Genomic DNA, 21,617 nt, shown 5'->3' with positions numbered 1-21,617 from the left:
GGTATTGTAAACGAGCTTTATCGGTCCACGTTTTGATATAGTCCCCATTGAAAGCTCCTGATTTCCGGTATTTTTAAGATTATAGCCACATTATCTCACCCAAAATAGCTGAAATTTGGCATTTAGTTTAGTCAAAACCTTCCTCGTGTTGATATAGCCCCCATAAAACGGTACCGTCCTATTTTCGGTATTTTGGAGGTTTTAGCCACATTATCTTACCAAAATAGCTGAAACTTAGTATTTAGTCTTCTTTGCACTACAAAATACAATTGCACCACGGTGGCACCCTTCTCACTCTTAGTTGTTTTATTTTTGAATGTTGCAGTTTACTGTATTTTGGGTTAACAAGGGTATTAAAAAATATGCCTCATCGAAAAAAGGGTTTTAGACGATAATTTTTTAGTCGTATCCGTTCGTCTCTTTGTCTGGCTGTTCGATTTGGTCCACGTACGAAGATGGATTATATGAAGTTCGAAGATGGACTATGACCGTAGTGGACGGTACTTCCCACACAAAATTTTACAAAAGTGCAGGTTAAGGACATGTCTCCGATAGTTTAGATTTTTGTAGAAGATTGTCTTCGCACAACGATACAATTTTCCAGGGGACAAGTCCATACATCCTGAGATAATCGTAAAATTTCTTGCAAAAGCACATAAATTTCCAAGAAGATCTATATCGGAAAACACCCTCGGATACCATTTACGCAACAAAATTGTCGCTTACCGAAGCTAGTCCGTGTGACCCTTGTACATCTATATAATGTTTTTGTGAGCATTAAAATCCCTTTTGGACGTGATAAGGAGTGACTCACATTGGTCAAACGTTTGCACACCTTAATATTTCTCTGAATTTAAATCAAGTTCGAAGATATACCATATCCGACAATACCTTCCGGTACCTTCCTCACGAAAGTGTAAAATTTTTCACGGTGCTCTTGAATCAAATTTAAATGGAAGGTGCTTACACCTGGGAAGTTTTTGTTGGATTCTGAAACTACAATGTTCATAGAAAAGAATAATCAAAAAACAACAAAAAAAATCGCCGGAGCGCTTTTTAAATAAATCGCGATTCAAGTTGACATTTTTAGGGGTTGTTTAGGTTTTCAAGATTGTGCTTAGAAACCGCAAGTCCTATCAAAAGTGAGACTGAAGAAAATGTTGTAGCTATGAAAATTCTCTATAAGATTGGCCTTTTCGGTATTTTCGTAGGTTTTACCATTTTTGAGATATTGAAGTTCAAATTGGGACAAAGCACTGACTGCATCGCCCCCTTATAAAACAATGTCATGAAGGGTGCGCCTTAACTAACTTTTGATGAAAACCGCTTACACAGGGGAAGTTTTTGTGAATTCTGAAACAGCCATGTTCATTGATGAGAAAAATCCAAAAACAAGAAAAAATTGCTGTAGGGATTTTTAGGGGTTTTAGGTTTTTGCGATTTTGCTTGGAAACCGCAAGTCCAATCGAAATAGAGCTAAACAAAATGTTGTAGCTGTGAAAATTCTCTGCAGAATTGGTGTTTATGATTTGTTCTCAGGTTGTACCATTTTTGAGATAAATAAGCTCAGTTTACATTTTTAGGTTTTTTTGTTAGGGTTTCGCGATTTTGCTTGAATACGGCAAGTCTTATCGGCATGGGACCTGAGAAAATCTTATAGCTGTGAAAATTCTCTACAAGACTGGATTATGTAATGTTTCCTAGGTTGTGCCATATTTTTAGATATATAAGCTTAAGTTGGGAAATTGCAGTCATGAAATTGTTTTGTAAGGAGACCACACAGAATTGAATTGAATTTGAATTGTCCCAATTTCAACTTCTATATCTCAAAAGTTGTGAAACCTACGAAAATATCATTAAGATCAATCTTGTAGAGAATTTTGATAGCTACAACATTTTCTTTATTACCATTTTGATAGGACTTGCGGTTTCCAAGAAAAATCGCAAAAACCTTAACAACCCTTAAAAATGTCAACTTGAATCGCGATTTATTTAAAAAGCGCTCCTGCGATTTTTTTGTTTTTTTTTTGATTTTTCTCATCTATGAACATTGTAGTTGCAGAATCCGCAAAAACTTCCCAGGTGTAAGCACCTTCCATTTAAATTTGTTTCAAGAGCACCGTGTTTTGTTTGGATGTAAAATTTTGCTTTGTTTTGGGCTGCTCGAGGATGGTTTTAAACTTTCATCGAAGGTAGTCCATATGATTCTGATTACAATAATATAATTGATTGTTTCCATGAGCTCCAAAAAACCTACGGTGACCAACTAAAATAGCTGGTTGGAACAAATAACTAACGAAGCAATGACTCCTATATTTAGATCCACTTCCAAAATGGACGAGGTCGACTTATTAATTCATGCCATGTATCTCTTCCAGAAAAGTTCATCAAATCAAATTTATTAGCGAAATGTTCCCATTTATGCGGAACATCCTTAATCGCCAAGATAAGTGTCAAAAAAGTTTCCGGCTAGGCCACATAATTCTAAAAACCTCCTAAATACAAAATTTTTGGAAGGCCACTGTCCATAGATTAAAGTATGAATTCATACAAGCTAAGGGTATATATCTGTCGGCAAAGCCGACTGATATTCTTTTTTTTTTTTTTTTTGCTAATTTTGGTTACTTTAAGAAAGGTATTCAGTCTGCACTTCTTTAATTTCCTGTTATTTTCTGGGACTTATTATGGAAGACTTATTAACCTTTATATCAGCTGTTCAGCATCTCTAAGGTGGTTGCGGCAGTAACCTGGGGAATGTAGATCATCATCAACATCCATACAGCCGGAGAAGTGAACTCCAGATAGAAGCTCAGAGTAATTCGAAGTGTCGAAATATACTACTTAAAGACTTATTGTCCTTAAATTGTATTCAAGAAGTCTGACCGCTTCTTGTACCCCCTCAATAGACTCACTGAAGCAAACTCATAGCTTTCTTGATTTCGCTCTTGTACTTACTAATTTTAGCCTAGTAGTTGTCCCAGTCCGAACTGATTGTCGTCTTAGTGACTTTGTTCTTTGATTTCCTTACGACTTTCCGGAGAGGCTTTTCAATTCAACAAATCGGTTGATATTTTCCCCCAGATAAGGTGATTGGGCAAGAGTTCACCCCAGCAAAAAAATCGTTACCAAATAATGAGTTTTTTTAGTACTTTTTGGTAGTCGTAACTACTTACAAAACTCGTTACTAACATAACAAGGGCATTACTATTTTAACAGGGGCATGTCGCACTGATTAACTAGTTATTCCATAACTACTAGTATAACTAGTTATACTATTGCCACTAGAAGTTGGAAAATAAGCTAAAAAATATGTTATATTTTTAGAACAGTTGAGGTGGAGTTTGTATTCAATTACAGCACATTTTAATTATACCCTAATTCTGTCTAATTTTGATGAAATATAGAAAATGTAACGTAATTTAGTCTAGAAAAAATTTGGCCAAATTATATTGAAATTGTGATGGTGTACGAGTAGGGTATCATATAGTCGGCTCCGCCCGACTTTAATGCTTTCCTTACTGGTTTTTATATTGTTAACAAAAAACGCGCGTGCCGACACTACCCAGCAAAATAAATTGGAAGTAGTGCAATGTGGACTAGTTCTGTCACGGCATGTTTTGATGCAGTTCAAACGGAGTCGTGAAAAAGGCACTCCAGTCCTCACATTTTAACTGCATTTGGATGCAATCCAAAGAATCACATCCACTTGTCACATTTTAACAACATCCGGAGGCAGTTCAAGGGAGTCGTGAAAAAGGCACTCTAATTCCTCACAATTTAACAGCATCCGGATGCAGTTCAAACGGAGTCGTGAAAAAGGCACTCCGTTCACTACATTTTATTAGCAGTTGTTAGAGATCCCTACATGTACATAAATCAGTTTGTACATCTACAGTCAGCAGTCCAAAAAGAGATAATCGTGTTTACATTTCCAAACATTTGTTAATACAAACGAAATAATATTTATTTTGTGAACATTTTTCCGGTAACTCACGAGAAGAAAATTTCCCAATGGAGTGCTGTTGGAGTACATGTCGAAATCTTAACTGGTGATGGGAAGACAATATCAAACCCATTTAGCAGATGAAACAAAAGCACTTAAGCTTGGATTATATGAAGAGCTAAGGAAACACACATGTTTGCGATTGAATTCAATAGAGAATTTTCATAATTTGTGTTAATTTAATAAAGTTATTAATATTTTTGTTTTACACAAATAATAAATGCATTTTATTTTGTTATTCAAAACACGTGCTCTAAACTGCCTCCTATTCTACCCCAAAAGGTCAGTTAAAATGCAATGCCAAAGGGTCAGTTAAAATGCAGTGCCAAAGGTTCAGTTAAAATGCAATGCCAAAGGGTCAGTTAAAATGCGGTGCAATGGAGTGCCTCTTTCCGGGGTCACTCCCTTGTAAAAATCATGAGTGAAAATGCATAATTTGATGCACTTCCAAATCACTTGTACATATCATTTAACTGCCTCTTTGGAGGCAAACTTTTCGCTGGGTAAGCGTTGAACACACAACCCTAGGATTTTAGTTGGACACCACGCTTTGTGCCACCGAACTCATTACTTAGTAAGTAGTGAAGTATTTTAACTTGTTACATTACTTTGTAATGAGTTATGATTAACGGATCCGAATTTTTGCTAAGACATATCATCACAGGAGAGTTTATTTTAGATTATCCACAGCTCTCTTGACTTATTCAGTTACCTGCAAACAATTGTGATAATCTAGGTCCGTTGTCGTCAATTCTAAGTCCGTTCTTCTGGTATTTCAATGAAACCACTCTAGTTTGGACTTAGAGCAAGTTTCATTGAAACAATGTCATGAAAGTATGCGTCCTTGGGTCGATCTCCATACTGGATTACTATTAAGCCTAATTTAATCAATGAAACAAATCTTGGAATTAACGCACACGATGTTTTTCGAAAGAGGGAGAGATAATCTCGTATGTGTGACTATCACAAACGTAGCGGTTGCATTTGAAGTTGTTGGTGAGCAAATAAATTGTTCCACAGACGTAATAAATAAATAAATAAATAAATAAATAAATAATTAAATAATTAAATAAATAAATAAATAAATTAATTAATAAATAAATATATATATATATATATATATATATATATATATATATATATATATATATATATCTTCTAATATATAAAAGGCAATGTGTGTATGTTAGTATGTTTGTTTGTATGTTCCGAATAGACTCAAAAACGGCTGAATAGATTTTCTTGAAAATTTTAGATAATGTACAGGGAACACCGGTGGTGAAAATAGGCTATATATTTTATTGAATGGTCGTCGCGGAAGTGAAATATCGCGGTCATCCCAAATTATTCAAAAATTTATTATTTCAGATAATATACCTAATTTTAGAATGCGTGACTACGAAACCGCTATAACACTGGCTTCAATATGTGGGATAACGTGGTCAACGCCATAGTTTGGAATACAGTAAAATCCCGATAACATGAGATGTCACTATATAGAAATTCCGAAAAATCGATTGGGAAATCTTATGAAATTTTGTATGTGGAGTTTTTAGGTCTGAGAATAGGTCGTAATCTATTTTTTATCCCGCTAAGTGTAGTGACCGGTGGTCCTCCCCACAAATTGTTTGAGAAAACCGCGAAATTCAAGATACTTTTTAATATATTGTTTACAAATTGTTTGCATTGCTATGGTAATTACTGTCTTGACCCTGAATGGTCGTTGCGGAAGTGAAATATCGCGTTCATCCCAAAATTATCAAAAATGTATTATTTCAGTTAATTAGGACGGTAGTAAGCTGTTTTTTGTTTTTGTTCTGCTAAGAATAGTGACCGGTGGTCCTCCCCACAATGTTTTTAAGAAAATCAGAAATCTTTGATATTTTTGAACGTATTGTTTACAGATTGTTTTCCCTGAATGGTCGCGGTCATCACAAAGTTTTCAAAAATGTATTATTTCAATTAATATACATAATTTTAGTAAGCGTGACACAAAAATGATATGAACACTAGCTTGAACAAGTGGGATAGCGCGGTCGTGAGCTATTTTAATATGGCTAAGTGTAGTGACCGGAGGTTCTCCTTCAATTTTTTTTAAAGTCCATGATATTTTTGAACGTGTTGTTTACAGATTGTTTGCAATACTACTGTAATTACGGTCTTGACCCTGAATGGCCTTCGCGGAAGTGAAATATCGCGGTCATCACAAAATGTTCAAACATTTATTATTTCAGATAATATACTATATAATATATAATAAGTGGGATAGCGCGATCAACTCTACATTTTGGAATACAGTAAAATCCCGATAACTTGAGATGTCACTATCCAGAGGTTAAATCCACCAAAAATAGCGAAAATCAAGCGCCACCCTTCTATGGGAGCTATATCAAAACGAGGACGTATACTGTAAATTCTCTGCAAGACTGTTTACGACCCCCAAAAGTGACTATATCTCCAAACTATCGAAAATCGGGAGGTACTGCTTTATGGGAGCTATATCAAAACGTGAACCTATAACTGTTGCATACCGAGCGCAAATAGAAAGGCGTGTCTTTCGGTCGATACGGATATTTATGCTCTCCTCTTTAAATTACATTAAAACCAAATTTTAGCCATTTCGGTGTGATAATGATGTTAAATCCTCTTTGGGAGCTATATCAAAACGTGGGCCTATACTGACAATTCTCTGCAGTAATAATTACGACCCCAACCGAGACCAACAATCCAATATATAGCAATGTTAATTGACGTGCACCGACCATTATATGTGGGTCACAAAGTGCTTTAAACTGTTGATTTATGGTGAAGGGTATAATTAAAGAGATTTTATATCTTAAATTTGGGGGATACAATTACATGGAATTTATGTCAAAACATTGATTTATATTATGAAGTTTCTAGAGGGATGCCTAATTATGGCTGTATCAATGCTGGATAGATAACTAAAGTTTACACGGAGAACCCAAACAACGGGCCAGCAACGCGGACCGGGTCAGCTAGTATATATATATATAAATAAATAAAACTGTTTTAAGCCCATTTTCAGTTTTTTGTGCTTATCTGCAGTAAATTGAGGTATATGGTGGTATTTTTTTCTCCATCGATGAAGGCACCAAAGCCAATCGTGTCTAGATATGAATCCAAAACACTAAAATCAGAATTTTTAATTTAGATATCATATTGCTACGGAATTAGGGTTTGAACTTAATCCCGTGTAGACGTTGTTTTAGTCCCCGATACGATTTGTACAAAATAAAACAGGGTTCGTTTTAGATTACGATTCTACAATGGTTTATTGACTTTACTTCAGTTATTCACACAAGACTTCAGTTCAGTTGGTTTTCACTTTACTTCTTTACTTACACTTACGGTTTAAGATCGCGTTCAATTCACAACTATATCCCAACAGCTCCTTTTCCCTACTTATATGTGCCCGCTGCTACATAGACTGATCACCTTGATCTGGGAGATTCTACAATGTTCAGACGAAACGCTAACCAATTGGCAAATACACACATACAAACTGGCCGGTGATTGTTTACAACTAAGGGGGCTGTTGTAGTAAATAAGGGAGAGGAGAAGGGGCTACAATGCAGAAGCATAATCGAATAGTCAAAGTAAATAGAAAGAAAGAGTACAAAAACAATAGCTAAGTAAACAGTTTAAATTAAGACTAAGCGACAATTACAATGAACTTCATACAGTTGTTGTTGTAAAAATAAATAAGAGAGGGAGTGAACTGAAAGCGTTGAACATAGAAAAGTAGTGATTGGAATTCTTATAGTGTAATTGTTGTTGTAAATTTGATTTAAATGAACTAAATGCTTAATAAAAATTTACGTTATAATTCAAATTCTTAATTGAACAGAAATTCGTCTAAATTAACTTAAATCTATCAGTAATTTTCGTAACAATATTTTATGTTGTATTGTAGAAATATTTATAAGACGCATATTATAGATTCTTCTTGTTTTCTTTTTTTAGTTACATCATACGTTCCGATGACAGCTCCAAAAATCCCTTAACGATCTCATGGCCTATTTTAGGCGGAGTTTTTATAGTATGGCTACTAACATTAGCAATAAGCCTGAAAAGAGTATCATTTGTAAGTGTTTATTACTCTGATTAATTTAAAATCGTCATTTCTCTCTCTTACTCAACATTCTCTATTTGCAGATAGGAAAATTCCTGAGATGCGTTTGCCTGCTACTGATTACTTTGTTTGCAGCCATTTTTGTACATTTGTTAATGTATGTAAATATCTCATGGGATTCAGTGGTAGACTATATGGAACCCGCTCTACCCGATAGTCGGTTGGCTGTTATGGCGGGCATTAAAGCTGCTGTACTAATGCCTATTTGGTTATTAGGTCCTGGTTGTGGTAGCGTCTTGACGCTGGCTAGCCATAATCGTTTTCGTCAAGACTCTGAAAAGCAAACCTATTGGGTGGCCTTAACATTTATTCTTATTACACAAATGGGTACATTGTGTACGCGCATTGCCATGGATCATTTTGAAGGTGAGTTAGGCAAACAGACACACAACAGTGGAGCTGCAGCACTGTTCTTTGTGCCATTTCTTTACTGACTTTTTCATTTTTTCTACAGATCACGTTGCTTTATTACATGTTCATGTCAACGAGGAGCACAACTTGAGATTTGTTTACATATGTTTTGCCTATTTATTTGGCAGCTTTAATAGTTTACCCAATTTTTGGGCATTTCTATTCTTTCTGATGCTCTTTTTGGCAGAATTATCAGCGGTGGTAAGTAAATTATTGTTTAATAGAGATAAAGACTCAGGTACGATTGAAACTGCCTCGTGCTTTCGTTGCAGATTGTACAAATGATGACAGTTCTAAGAGCTTTGTTCGATGAATTTGAAAATTTGCGTAGAAAAACAACAATACTTCCAATTGCTCTGGTCACAATGATGATGGCTATATCAATTTATTTCTGTACAAAGGTAAGTGATAGAAACTAAAACAAGTATCAGTTGGATTTGGCGACATAGATATAAGCTCAGCCTGTGTTAATTGAAACCTTTATATTTGGACAGATCGTATACCAAAGTTCTTTTTCGCAAAAAAATATGTTTTTGGGGGATTTAAGAATGTCTTTTTGGATGTTTGAACTTTCCGGCAAAAATATCGAAATTTTTCGGGTATTTATCTTAACGATTGTGGACGTTCCTAATAAATATGTACCTAAGTTTTGCTAACAAATTTGCAAAAGTGTTGACTAACATCTTACGATGTGCAAAGTTTCGTCAAAATCGGACTAACAGAACTAACGCCGCACAGTGGTTCAGAATCGTTTTTTCCTGGTCAATACCCTGTAACTTTTGAACGGATAGAGATATTTTTATTTTTGTTCGACAGATAACACTTTCAGCTTTCGGACACATCAAAGCCACTAAAGTCGGTCTAGCGGTTGCAGAGGAATTCAAGGTCAACGTTTAAAATTTGAGTTTTTTCATATTTTGCGTCAAAATATGAGTGTTTTTGAGTTTTTCATATCTTCTGACTATTTAAAAAAGTTTAAACCCCAATAAAAAAACCATAAAAATACAAAAAATTAAAAAAAATGGAAACAATTTTTTTCAAAAAATTTTATTTTTTTCCAAAATTGATAAAAAAATACTCCTTGGGTTTCAAAAAACTAATATAACTCTTATAAAAACTCATATATTAAAAAATGTCCATTTGTGTAAATAAGCTATAAGTTATATGGGCACGGAATGAAAAAACACACATTTTTACCCATGTAATTTCAAACAAAAATTAAAAAGTGTTAAACGGACGGAACGGGGCAGGTACAAAAGTATATACACATATGGGCTGAAAGAGGACACTCTCGGGCATCATTCTGTGAAAACGGAACTTTGTACCAAGCTGTTCCCTAAAAGTCGTAGTCCACTAAACTTGGAATTTCACTAAAATTTAGTACCTGGGGAAAAATTAAATAGTTCACTTCGTGTAAACGCCCCGGTAATTTATTAAAACTACTATTAAAGGCAACAATCCTACCTACCTAACAAAAAACACAATGAGCTCAATATCTGTTACAGTTTCTCAGAAATAACTGTTTCTTTCTCCAGAAATTTGACAAAAATTACGTATTTTCCAAAATTGGGAAACATTTTTCGTCTTTAGAAGCACGCCACGCCCACACCTCCCAATATTTTGATCTATTTTTTTAGTTTCAATATGTTTACTATCGAGTCCTATATAGAAATTAACAATCGGTGACGACAAAAAATGGGGCCAGGAAATCGATTTCTGAACCACTGTGCGCAGTATCCGGTCGTGCGCACCAGCCATTGCGTTCAGTGGCCGTGGGTTTTTCTACAGCATTTTCTCAGGAAGTGTGAACTTGCCCCTGAAAAACTTTTGCCGTCGTAATTGGGACCGCGAAAATAATTGGTTTTGCCAGTAAACTCTAAGCAATTCAAAAGCTGTAGTCCAGGGATGCACAAAACAATATGTGTGACAATAGTGATAAGAGTACCAAATTAGAGTACAAAATTTAAAAATTTTGTTTCTAATCAGGGATGCCAACTGTTCCGAGGTAAAAATCACTCAGCCACATACGCACCATAGGTCTGTAGAGATTTTTACCTTAAAACAGTTGACATTCCTGCTCAAACAGTGGTTTTTGTACGTCAAAAATCACCACAAGTAGCGGGAAAACCACCAACTTGGCACCCCTGTTTCTAATATATGTTCTTTATTTTTTTAATACATACGAGTATGTTCATATCAAAGATATAATTTTAAATAACAAACAATAAATTAAAATTTTTATTTCTAATTTACGTATGTACGTCCGTGCTTGCGTTCTTTCGTTGACGTCTCATCAACGACTGAATGCAAGAGAAAAAAAAGCAATCGACGCTAGAGTATGGTTTCGTTCATCCCTGCTGTAGTCTATATCATTCGTGATCACTTCCTTACGGTAGCGTAAACACAAACCACACGTATTCTCTCTTTATTTCTCATTTGTCATTGCTTAGTAATGGGGAGAGTTTCTTACCACTACTAATACACGAACTATTCTGAGCACCCCTGGTCTATATTCGAACATAATCTATAGCAGGGGTGCTCAGAATAGTTCGTGTATTAGTAGTGGTAAGACACTCTCCCCATTACTAAGCAATGGCAAATGAGAAATAAAGAGAGAATACGTGTGGTTTGTTTTTACGCTACCGTAAGGAAGTGATCACCAATGATCTATAGGTCAGGGGTGCTCAGAATAGTTCGTGTATTAGTAGTGGTAAGACACTCTCCCCATTGCTAAGCAATGGCAAATCAGAAATAAAGAGAGAATACCTGTGTTTTTTTTTACGCTACCGAAAGGAAGCGAGCACCAATGCTATAGGTCTGTACGATAACTTTCCCAGCAATTATTACTCAGCAAGTTCCAGCAACTTCTCTCAGTGAATTTTACTCTCTCAAGCAGAAAGTTATCGAACAACATTTTGTAAGAACTTGCAAGAAAGTCAGCTGTTTCCGAAAATTTATGAAAATAGTTTTTGTTTCTTTTGATATTTTAAAACAAATGAAACAAAAATATACATTTTAAATTGCAGTTTACTTATTTAAAGCAATAATCCTAACCAAAACGCATTAGAATCTAAAAAATGTGAAATTGTGAAATTTTCTTGGTCAACAATTTTAACATTTCAAGATGTTTACATTGAACAGCTGATTAAAAGTCAGCTGGCCAAACTTACAAATTTTTACGGGACAAATTTTCCCAGCAGCCACAAAACTGTGAGAAAATCTCTCTCGACTCGCTCTCTTTTACTGGACAATTTTGTTATCGAACAGCATTCAGTTAAAATTTTAACGAATTTGTACAAATATTTGGGTTATCGTACAGACCTTATGCCTGGTAGAAAAATTACGATGCGTAGAGTATAAACCATATTAGTTACTCCCTTTGATAGTTATTTCGATGAGACACATTTTGATCATATGAAAGTGCATATATCCTCTTTAGCCTAAAGGCTGATGGTATAGATATTCCCCGGAGTTGGCTCATAAGCCAAGGGATAACTCTCGAGGAACTGAATAGAATTTTCTCCTCTTAATAGTTTTCTGGGTTTGCCCTGTATAATATTTTCTTCTCTTCAGTGAATTTGCCACAATTCATGTCATAGCGTGGTTCTCCTGGTAGAGGCTTTTTCTACCATCCCCCATGGCAGGGATGTTATATTAAGTTTACGAAGCTAAAAAGTGTATAAATTCCTTAGCGGGGAAGGTTATGTTCGATAGTATGCTACATCGATCCTCGTTTTGGCATAACTTCCAAATAACGATACCCATCGATTTAGTGTATGTCGAAGACTTTAGCAATATTTTCTAATCGAATTGCTTAAAATTTGCAGCCGAAAAACTGCTGGTCCGCGTAGCTGGCCCATCGTAATAAGTTTTAATAATAACTTTTTATTCCAAAATATGTATTTTCTACCTCACTTCTTGGGTCCATTGTAAAACCGAGGAGGATTTTAAATGTATCTACAGATTTTGTCCGTAACCTGTTTACATAAAGCGATCTAATTATGAAAGTTAACAAGAAGGTGTTATGTTCGGCCAAACTTGTTTTACACTCCACCACGAGTTGTATTGAAGTAAAATGGAACAGTTTCTTTTCGTTTATGAAGAAGACTAAAATACCGAAATTCAGGAGGTACCGTTCTGCTACATCAAAATGTCGATCTATACCGACAAATTTCTGGCGGAAAATTTTTGACGCAAAGAAGACTAAAGACCATAAAGACCATATTTCGGATATTTAGGTAAGATAATGAGGCTAAAAAAATCAAGACGTACGTTTTTTATGGAGGATATAGGAAGACGTACCTCTTGATATTTTTTTTAGGTTTTAGCCACATTATCTTACCTATTCTGATAATTCGGTGGACCTTCAGAACCACGAAAATCGGGAGGTGCCGTTCTATGGGGGCTACACCGACGAATTTCAATCGGATAAGTTTTAACCTCCAACGTAGCAAAATACTAAATTTCAGCCATTTCGGTGGGTTGCAGTGGATCCACCCATTGGCCAAAAAAAAAAAAATTAATGTCAAAATGTTGGTACAACATCTGGCAACTCTGACAGCTATGACATGGACCTTTTTAAAAATGTATTAGTGTTTGTTTCATTTGAACGCGATCTTCTTAATAATAGCTTCAAAAGTCGGAACATTTGACTAATATTTTTTGTAAATATATTCAAAATATCGCGAAACTAATACGTATAGCAAAATATTGTAGTGGGTTTTGAAGTGGGAGGTAATAGCTTAATTTTCATTAAAAAATTGTATTTTACCGTGTTGTGGAAGTCTAGTTAGCTGCATATTTTCTTAGTGTATTTTGTAATGCCAATTCGATCATATACTTAAATTTGACCTAAGGTTTTAGTCATGATGCCCACCAGTGCCCACATCGGGAATAATTTTCCAACGTAGGTCATGGGCTTAAGATTATTCAGTATTAAAATCAGCTGCCATCTAGTGCCAGACTATAAATGGTGGGTCGCTGACTAAAGCTACCCTAGAATAGGGTTTCTATGGATATATTAGCGTATAACTCTGTTATCATTAAAATAATTGGCATCAATGGCAAAATGAAGAAATCCTCTACCAAATTTATCTTACGTTACGCTACGTGCCTTCCAGGAAGAACGCTATAAGATCTTTATTAAAAATTTTACCAATTTTCAGACAAAAATGTTGATTTTTTTAATCCGCTAAATTGGTCGAATTTTATGTTGTTTTTGAGATTGTTTTGTTTCCCTAATATTATTTTTGAATCATAAGATAATCGGGACCTTTGTTCATGTAATGTTGTATTAACAGCATAAAACAATTCTTACCGTATACCCCCTTCAGAGGGGAAAGGGGGGAGAATGTTACGGTCGTGGTTTCTTAGAACACTCTTCGCAGCAGCACAAAGATGTAACCGGCAGGAATGCCAACTGTTCCGAGGTAAAAATCGCTACAGCCACATACGCACCATAGGTCTGTAGCGATTTTTACCTTAAAACAGTTGACATTCCTGCTTAAACAGTGGTTTTTGTACGTCAAAAATCGCCACAAGTAGCGGGAAAACCACCAACTTGGCTCTAAATATTTTTGGCCACTTTCTCCATACAAGTGGATCCACTGTGGGTTGTTGTGGCCACCACCACAACCTGAACGGACAAATTTCTGGGGAAAAATTTTATACCACCAACGAATACCCTAGACAGACGGCAGCGTTAATTTGCATTAACTGTCTTAATTCAAATTAATTCGTGCATTATCCACATTCTTAATGCACAAAATCAAAGAAAATTTAAACTGAATTTAGGTATTTCAATATGGCAATGCTGTAAAAGAGAACCCATATTCATGTAGGAGAGAGAGCATACTCATGCTCTGAGACACAATTTGCATTGAAAATCAATTGTCTTTTGTCAAATTTCCATGTTTAAGAAAATAAAAAAGGAAAACAAATCAGAAATTTTCGCGTTTCTTTCAAATAAGTAGTGGTCTTTCTCGTTTTTCGCGCCTTCTATCAAATATATTTTTAAAATTTTTATTTTCACAAGCATTTCATTACCCACCATACCAATTCTATCGAAAATAATATCTTGTTCAAATGTTCCTTTTGAGTTTTGCGACATTTTTTAATATTAAAAGGACTCAAAAATATCGCGGATAAATTTAATTTATTTTTGCATTATCGTGGTGAAAATGTCAATGGTAGAAAGTATATGTGTTTCGCATATTGTGGTGAACTTTTGTAAAACTTTATGAAATGGTCTGCTGGGTACAAACAAACAATCCAAACAGCTGTTTCATAAATGCAGAAACTATCGTCTGTCAGGGTAAAAAGTTAATTCAAATTAAGGAATTTTTAATGCAAATTAACTCTGCCGTCTCACAGTGGAAAAAAGTACCGATTTAGCTCGCCAAAAATAAAAATCAATATTTTATCGAATGTTTATCCATGATTTGAATAATTTTAGTTCAAAAAGGATCATTTTAATTCATTTATTAATATATATGGCAATTTTTATTATATAATAGATAAAATATACGAAAGTTTATCTTATTTCTGAAATTAAGGTCAGTAGCAGCTAAACTATTGCGACTTCAAAGAAGTAACCTTTAGCAAAAAATTCTTTAAAACATTCTGAAACTCTGAAATATTTATTTCGTGTTGTTTAGGCGGTATTTCATATCATAGCTTATGCAAACCATATTTCAAGCAATGTTCACAGACTGTTTATTTTCATATTTGGGATATCAATGCATTGTTGACATATTTATAAAATTGTCTTTGAAAAATGAACCAAAAACAGCGTGATATAGGCATTTTACAAGAATAGAATGTTCTGAAGAGTTATGAATTACAGTAAAGCGGATATTTTTTCTTAAGGAAAGTCAACGAAAAATGTAACAGTTTTAGAGATATGGTGCGAAATATACAAAATAATGGCATAATTGACAATTTTTATAAAAATGATTATAAAAAAATTTGTTGCAGTTTGTTGCAGCTAAAATTTTGCAAATTTGTTAAGAACTAAAAATAAAATAAAAAATCTAGGCGCCATCCTGTGACACTCCCTAGTTATAGCTTTAACAAATTACTCAAGTTGAAAAAAAATCGCATGTCACATGTTTTAAGTGTAAAATCCAAGTTAAAATAAATAACATCTTATATTCAATATATTTTATTTCACCTTTCTACAAGAAATATTTAATACAATAAAGCTTTAAAATTACTTTGTAGGAAGACTGCATGAGACGATCGCCAATTTACTACTAAAATATATTATGAAATCCAGTCCATAAATGTTCAACGAAAAATGAACTGTTATTTCGCTCTGACTGATGGAAAACAAATTATTTTAACTTCTGTTAGATTCAGTGGACACCTTAGATCAATACTGCACTATTAATTTTTAAATTGGCGTATGAGACTTTTTTTACTTTTGGCGCGCTAGATCGGTATTTTTTCCACTGTGCGTCTGTCTAGGGTAGAAGACTAAATACCAAATTTCATCCATTTCGTGGAATATTGAAGCCACCACCTTCAAAATACCGAAAATTGGGATGTACCATTATATGAAGCCGTAGACCCATATTGAAAAATTAAAGAGGGAATGTTGTTAACCCCCAACGTAGACTAAATACCAAATTTCAGCCATTTCGATGAATTATTGCGACCATAACCTTCAAAATACGGAAAGTCGTCGTGGACCTGTACCGAAAATGTTTGGGGAGGAATATTGAGGCCACAACTTTCAAAATACCGAAAATCGGCAGGTACCGTTCTATGGGAGCTATATGAAGGCGTGGACGTATACCGACAAATTGGAATATGGAAAGTTTTATACCCCAAATGAAGACTGAAAGCCCTCAAAATAACGGAATTCGGGAGGTACCGTTCTATGGGGGCTATATGAAGGTGTGGAAAATTGGAATGTACCGTTCTATGGGGGCTAAATTAAGGCGTGGGCCTGTACCGACAAATTTCTGAGGGATTTATACCCCCCAACGAAGACTGCATACCAAATTTCAGCCATTTCGCAGGAATATGAGGCCACTAGTTTCAAAATACCGAAATTCCGTTCTATGGGAGATATATAAAGGCGTGGACCTATACTGACAAAATTCTGGGGTAAAGTTTTCTAACCCCAACGAAGTCTATGTACCAAATTTCAGCCATTTCTGTGTGATAAAGAAGCTAAGACCTTCAAAATACAGAAAATCGGTTGGCACCGTTTTATGGGGGCTATATCATAACGTGGACCGATATAGCCCATTTGCAATACAAAACATCCTAGGAGTAATAGAAACTTCTATACCAAATCATAAGTTTAGCAAATATAGATAGCGATTATAAAAAATAAGACCCGGAAATTCCTCTATAAATAAAGGGCACGGAACATTCCTGAACATTTTCTGAAAATTGCATGAAATTAGGTTCAGTAGTTTTCAAAAAATAATGTATTGAAAAGAGTGGGTGTGGTCATTGGGTTTCAATATATAACATATGTAAAAAGTGGGCGTGGTCCGGTAATTTGGCTCCAAATATATACCTAGTATACATACAACCCCATTGTCTCCCAAAATTTATGCTACAATGCGCTGCAATTTTTTTCGGGAGCCATTAAATACTTCTTGAGATAATGGCAGAGCTCCGAAATACCCGCTGTAATTCTACTCGCGAGTGAAATTCGAGCGAGTTCGAGCGGGAGTACTCGCGCGAGTAGAAAAAATAAAACGAGTATACTCTATTTTTACTCGTTACTCGCGAAGCATAATTTAGACTTGCTCGTTTTTACTCGCGAGTTAAAAGTCTTTGCGAGTACGAGTCAGGGATGGAAAATTAAAAATACCAAGAAGTACTGAAATGGTACTTTTTTCATTGAAAAGGTACTTTTTTAAATAAAAAATTTTACTCAGCAAAAAAACAACAACAAAGGCTTATATCATGAAAGAATGTTGCAAAATCGTATATATTTTTATACCTTCCTGAAATTTGATATTTAGTCTCCGTTGGGGTTACAAAACTCACTCCCAGGAATCTGACGGTGCAGGTCCTCGTTCTGATATAGCCCCCACAAAACGGTACCATACGATTTTCGGCTTGTTAAAGGTATAGGCACATTATTCCATCGAAATAACTGAAATTAGCTGTTTTGTATTCGATATGGGTATAAAACATTCCCACACACAATTATGGGTATAGATGCATGCATGGTAGAACAAGAAAAGGTAACAGCAATACCCAGCTGACTGAACTGGGCTGTAATGTTAGTGTCAAATTCCATACGACATTTTATATATTTATTTCTATGTTTTTTGAAGAAAAAATTATTATTCGTTAGAAATAGAACTATTTCCCATACAGACTATCATTGATATGTTACCTCCTCCAAGCCCGAACGACGTGCCGCACACTAAAACACCGCTTATAGAGGCGGTACAATATTTTTTAATATGTGTGGTATTTTGTTAAACTTAAAAAAAAAACAAGTAAGAGAGGGCTATAGTCGGACGGGCCGACCATGTAATACCCTACACCACTACATACATATATGTATTAACTCATCGCGTATTAAAATCGTTTTAAAATTTGTTTTTGCCTGGCTGGGGAATCGTTTTGTAAAACGATGTATGTACATGTATAAAAATGTATGTATAAAAATCCAATTGGACAATTAAAACGTTAGGGCACCATGTAATATGCAACAAGTGGGAATGGGAAAATGTGGTTCTCTGCACATAACCCATTATATATTAAGCAGTAGGCCGTTATCTAGCAGACACTTTATTGCAATTTTCATCGGGGGGAAGATCAGTAGTTCTATTTTCATATGTAGTCTACTTTGCCGGTATATGCCTTCCAGGAAAAAGAATATAGACCAAAAATATTTTTTTGTATTTTTCATACAAATGTAATGGTCCATTTCACCCGCTAAATAATATCAGATCATCATCCAAAATTGTAGGCCTCTTCTTCGACCTAAACTCTCACCTCATGCAAAATTTCGTCATTATTGAACTATAATTGCGACCTCTAGCGTGTTTATCATTACACTACAAACAAATAACAGGGTATATTAGGCTGTAACTCTGTTATCTTATCATGTACACCAACACAATTGACATCAATAGAAAGTTCAAGCGTTCCTCTTCCAAGTATAGCTTACTTGCCCGGAATGTCTCTTCCAGGAATAAAGATATAAGCTGTATACTAAAATTTTTCACAATTTTCACACAAAAGTTTTGGTCCATTTAACCCTCTAAATATTATCTGATCGCCATCTCAAATTGCAAGCTACTACTTTGTCATATACTCTTACCTTATTTAAAATTTCGAGGCGATCTGACTATTATTGCGACCTACAGAGCATATACAACATCGGATAAAAATTATGTTTTTGGTCCATTTCACCCGCTAAATATTTCACGATCATCACCAATTAAAATAGCGATATATTCTGATGTGAAGCCGACCTCCATACCAAATTTCGTGACGATCGGTCCAAAATTGCTGCATGGAGTTTGATTACAATTTATAATGGACAGACGGACACACGGACGGACGGACGCACATGTCAAAATCGCTTTATCTCGCCGAGATATGAAGATTGGTATACCATATTGGAGGTCTCCGACGAATATTTCGCGGTGTTACATGAATTTTTACCAAAACAAACTTATAATACCCTTTCCACATAGTGGTGCAGGGTATAATAAAGCCCTAATAGACGTGTGATATTTTGAATTTTTAGTTTCACATAAAATGTTTCAACCTGTGGGACTAGAGTATGTGAAATGGTACTGAATTGGCCGCGGGGGTACTTCGGTACTTTTTATAGTGAAATGGTACTGAAAAAAGTACTATTGTACTGAATTTTCCATCCCTGGTACGAGTACTTGAAGAACTCTTTTGTTTTATTTGGGAGCACTCGCGAGTACGAGTTTACTCGAGGAGGGGGGGGGGGGGTCAAGTTGAAGTGTGGGCAATTTGAGGGGTGGGCAAGTTGATGTGTGGTCAAGTTGAGGGGTGAGCAACTTAAGGGGGGTTGGCAAGTTGAGGGAGGGCGGCAAGTTGTGGGGGATCCCCCTCCCTTCCCATAAACCCCATAAACTTCCCAAGGGGGCCCCTCAACTTGCCCCCCTCTCAACTTACTCGTTTTTACTCGCAAGTACGAGTACTTGAAGAAACGAGTTTTAAAAGGATTTACTCTCCACTCTTTTGTTTTATTTGGGAGCACCCTCAACTTGGCCCCCCCCTCCTCAACTTCTCCCCCACCCTCAACTTCCCCAACCTCAACTTCTCCATCCTCAACTTCCCCGCCCCCATCTTCCCCACCCTCAACTTGCTCCCCCCTCAACTTAACCAAATAAACTTCCCACCAACACTATATAGCTCTGGATAATGGACCAAAAGCTCCAACAAACCCTGTGCATGTTAAAACTTCTTCCAAGTGTTCCCAAAAGGCTATATCCGATAACATATGTGGGATTCTCAAAAAATTTTTATCTGGCTTGCTTTAATTTCCCATAAAAGTAAATGTTTGTGTGTGTGTCGTAAAGAGTTTCCAGCTTTGGTCCTAATCAGGATACCGTACTAAAATTATTAAATAGTTTTAAATTTTATTACTAAGTGCAAAATATACAAACAAAACGCCATTTCACAATTTTATTCCTCTTCTTTTATTTTTTTGCAGCAAGGTTTTCAACATTTACACATCTTGCCTGACATCGTTACAGTCACACATTTAACCATTTCCATACTGCTGCTGTTCGTTAGTACATGGATTTACGGGCGTGAGCGTTTCCAGTGTGATTTACAATTTATGCTTGGCAAAACGATATCAAATTTCAAAATATTTCTTTTGCGCTTTTTGACGCCCATCTTTTTGGGTTTCTGCATTGTAAGTATTGTAGTGTTTCAATTTGATTTATGTGAATGCCCTTAGTGAAAAACGCCCATTTGATACCATGTTATTGTTATTAATAAATAAATTGTTTTCTTATCTTATAATATGCTACCACACACAAAATACAGGGCGATGTCATCTATGCAACCTACTCTTATAGCGACGATAGTAGCAATCCGCCCTCTGTATTGATTCTGATAACACAATGCCTGGTCTTTGCTGCTGTACCCCTGTACATGATGTATAAGGTTAGTCGGACGACGGGCTCACTGCGTCAGCGTTTTAAACAATGTTTTGCACCACATGATTGGCACCCCGTTGATGCGGACAATCGCCGCTTCTACGAAGAGATAATGGGTACATCGGAAATGTTGGTCATTCTCAGCAATGAACATGAGAATTGTTGATGGATGGATGATTGGCCGGCCACCAAATTGAAACAGAAGACTTTATTTTTTCTCATAATTTTAATACTGTTTTTTTTTTTTTTAATTTTGCTGAACAAAACAAAGTTATCAACAAAAACAAAATAAGTGATAAAGATTGACAAAAACAAAAAACAACAAATTATAATTTAAACGGGGAAATACTCTAAGCAAAGAAAACAAACACACAACACAAACATTTATTTTAATTGAATTATTGAAATTATCTACAGTAGTTTTCGTTTAATTGAATCCGCAAAATTTTAAATCTATGGAATTAATAAATAAATGAAATGATTTGTATATTCTGGCAAATTAATTTTGATAGTTTATTTCTGTCGAATCATTTAAGTGAAATATGCTGATAAAACAAGTATGCAATTAAATGGAAATTACTGTATATAAATGTGTGTATACTTATTATAAAATTTAATATTAAATATTTTTTTATATAAAAACCTATATACCTGTATATACATAAAAATAATTTATTATTTAATAAGTGATAAGGAAAATATTCTAAAGCCAAACTAAATAAAATTTAATAGGAATATTATAATCGTTATAATTAATTCCGCTTGCTTGTTTTATTGTCGTTAAATTTGTGTCACGACGGCGCACAGTGTTGCCGCAGTGGACAAAAATCTAAAAATGTGATATTATCTCTTATATACGTTTACGTTTCTTTCTTACAGTAAACGCATCGGAAAAGACGAATCTGAAAGAATTTTG

At 35.2% G+C, this 21,617-nt stretch overlaps 1 protein-coding gene across 39 annotated transcripts in view; it reads left to right on the top strand.

Annotated features, from left to right (window-relative positions):
- LOC141394628 (sodium-dependent proline transporter) overlaps positions 1-21,258 on the top strand; it is a 77,226-nt gene extending 55,968 nt beyond the window's left edge. For all 39 annotated transcript variants that reach the window (XM_073969331.1, XM_073969327.1, XM_073969325.1 and 36 more), the window contains exons 6-11: positions 7,991-8,111; positions 8,183-8,525; positions 8,614-8,771; positions 8,843-8,971; positions 20,248-20,454; positions 20,589-21,258. In XM_073969331.1, coding sequence (XP_073825432.1) covers positions 7,991-8,111; positions 8,183-8,525; positions 8,614-8,771; positions 8,843-8,971; positions 20,248-20,454; positions 20,589-20,867 — 1,237 coding nt within the window. In that variant the 3' untranslated portion in view covers positions 20,868-21,258. The remainder of the gene's footprint in view (positions 1-7,990; positions 8,112-8,182; positions 8,526-8,613; positions 8,772-8,842; positions 8,972-20,247; positions 20,455-20,588) is intronic.
- The last annotated feature ends 359 nt before the right edge of the window (positions 21,259-21,617 follow it).

Source organism: Musca autumnalis, unplaced genomic scaffold (genome assembly GCF_047663935.1).
Source record: "Musca autumnalis isolate F117 unplaced genomic scaffold, ASM4766393v1 scaffold_2, whole genome shotgun sequence".
Classification (NCBI taxonomy): Eukaryota; Metazoa; Arthropoda; class Insecta; order Diptera; family Muscidae; genus Musca; species Musca autumnalis.
This window is presented reverse-complemented; position numbering and strand designations above follow the sequence as displayed.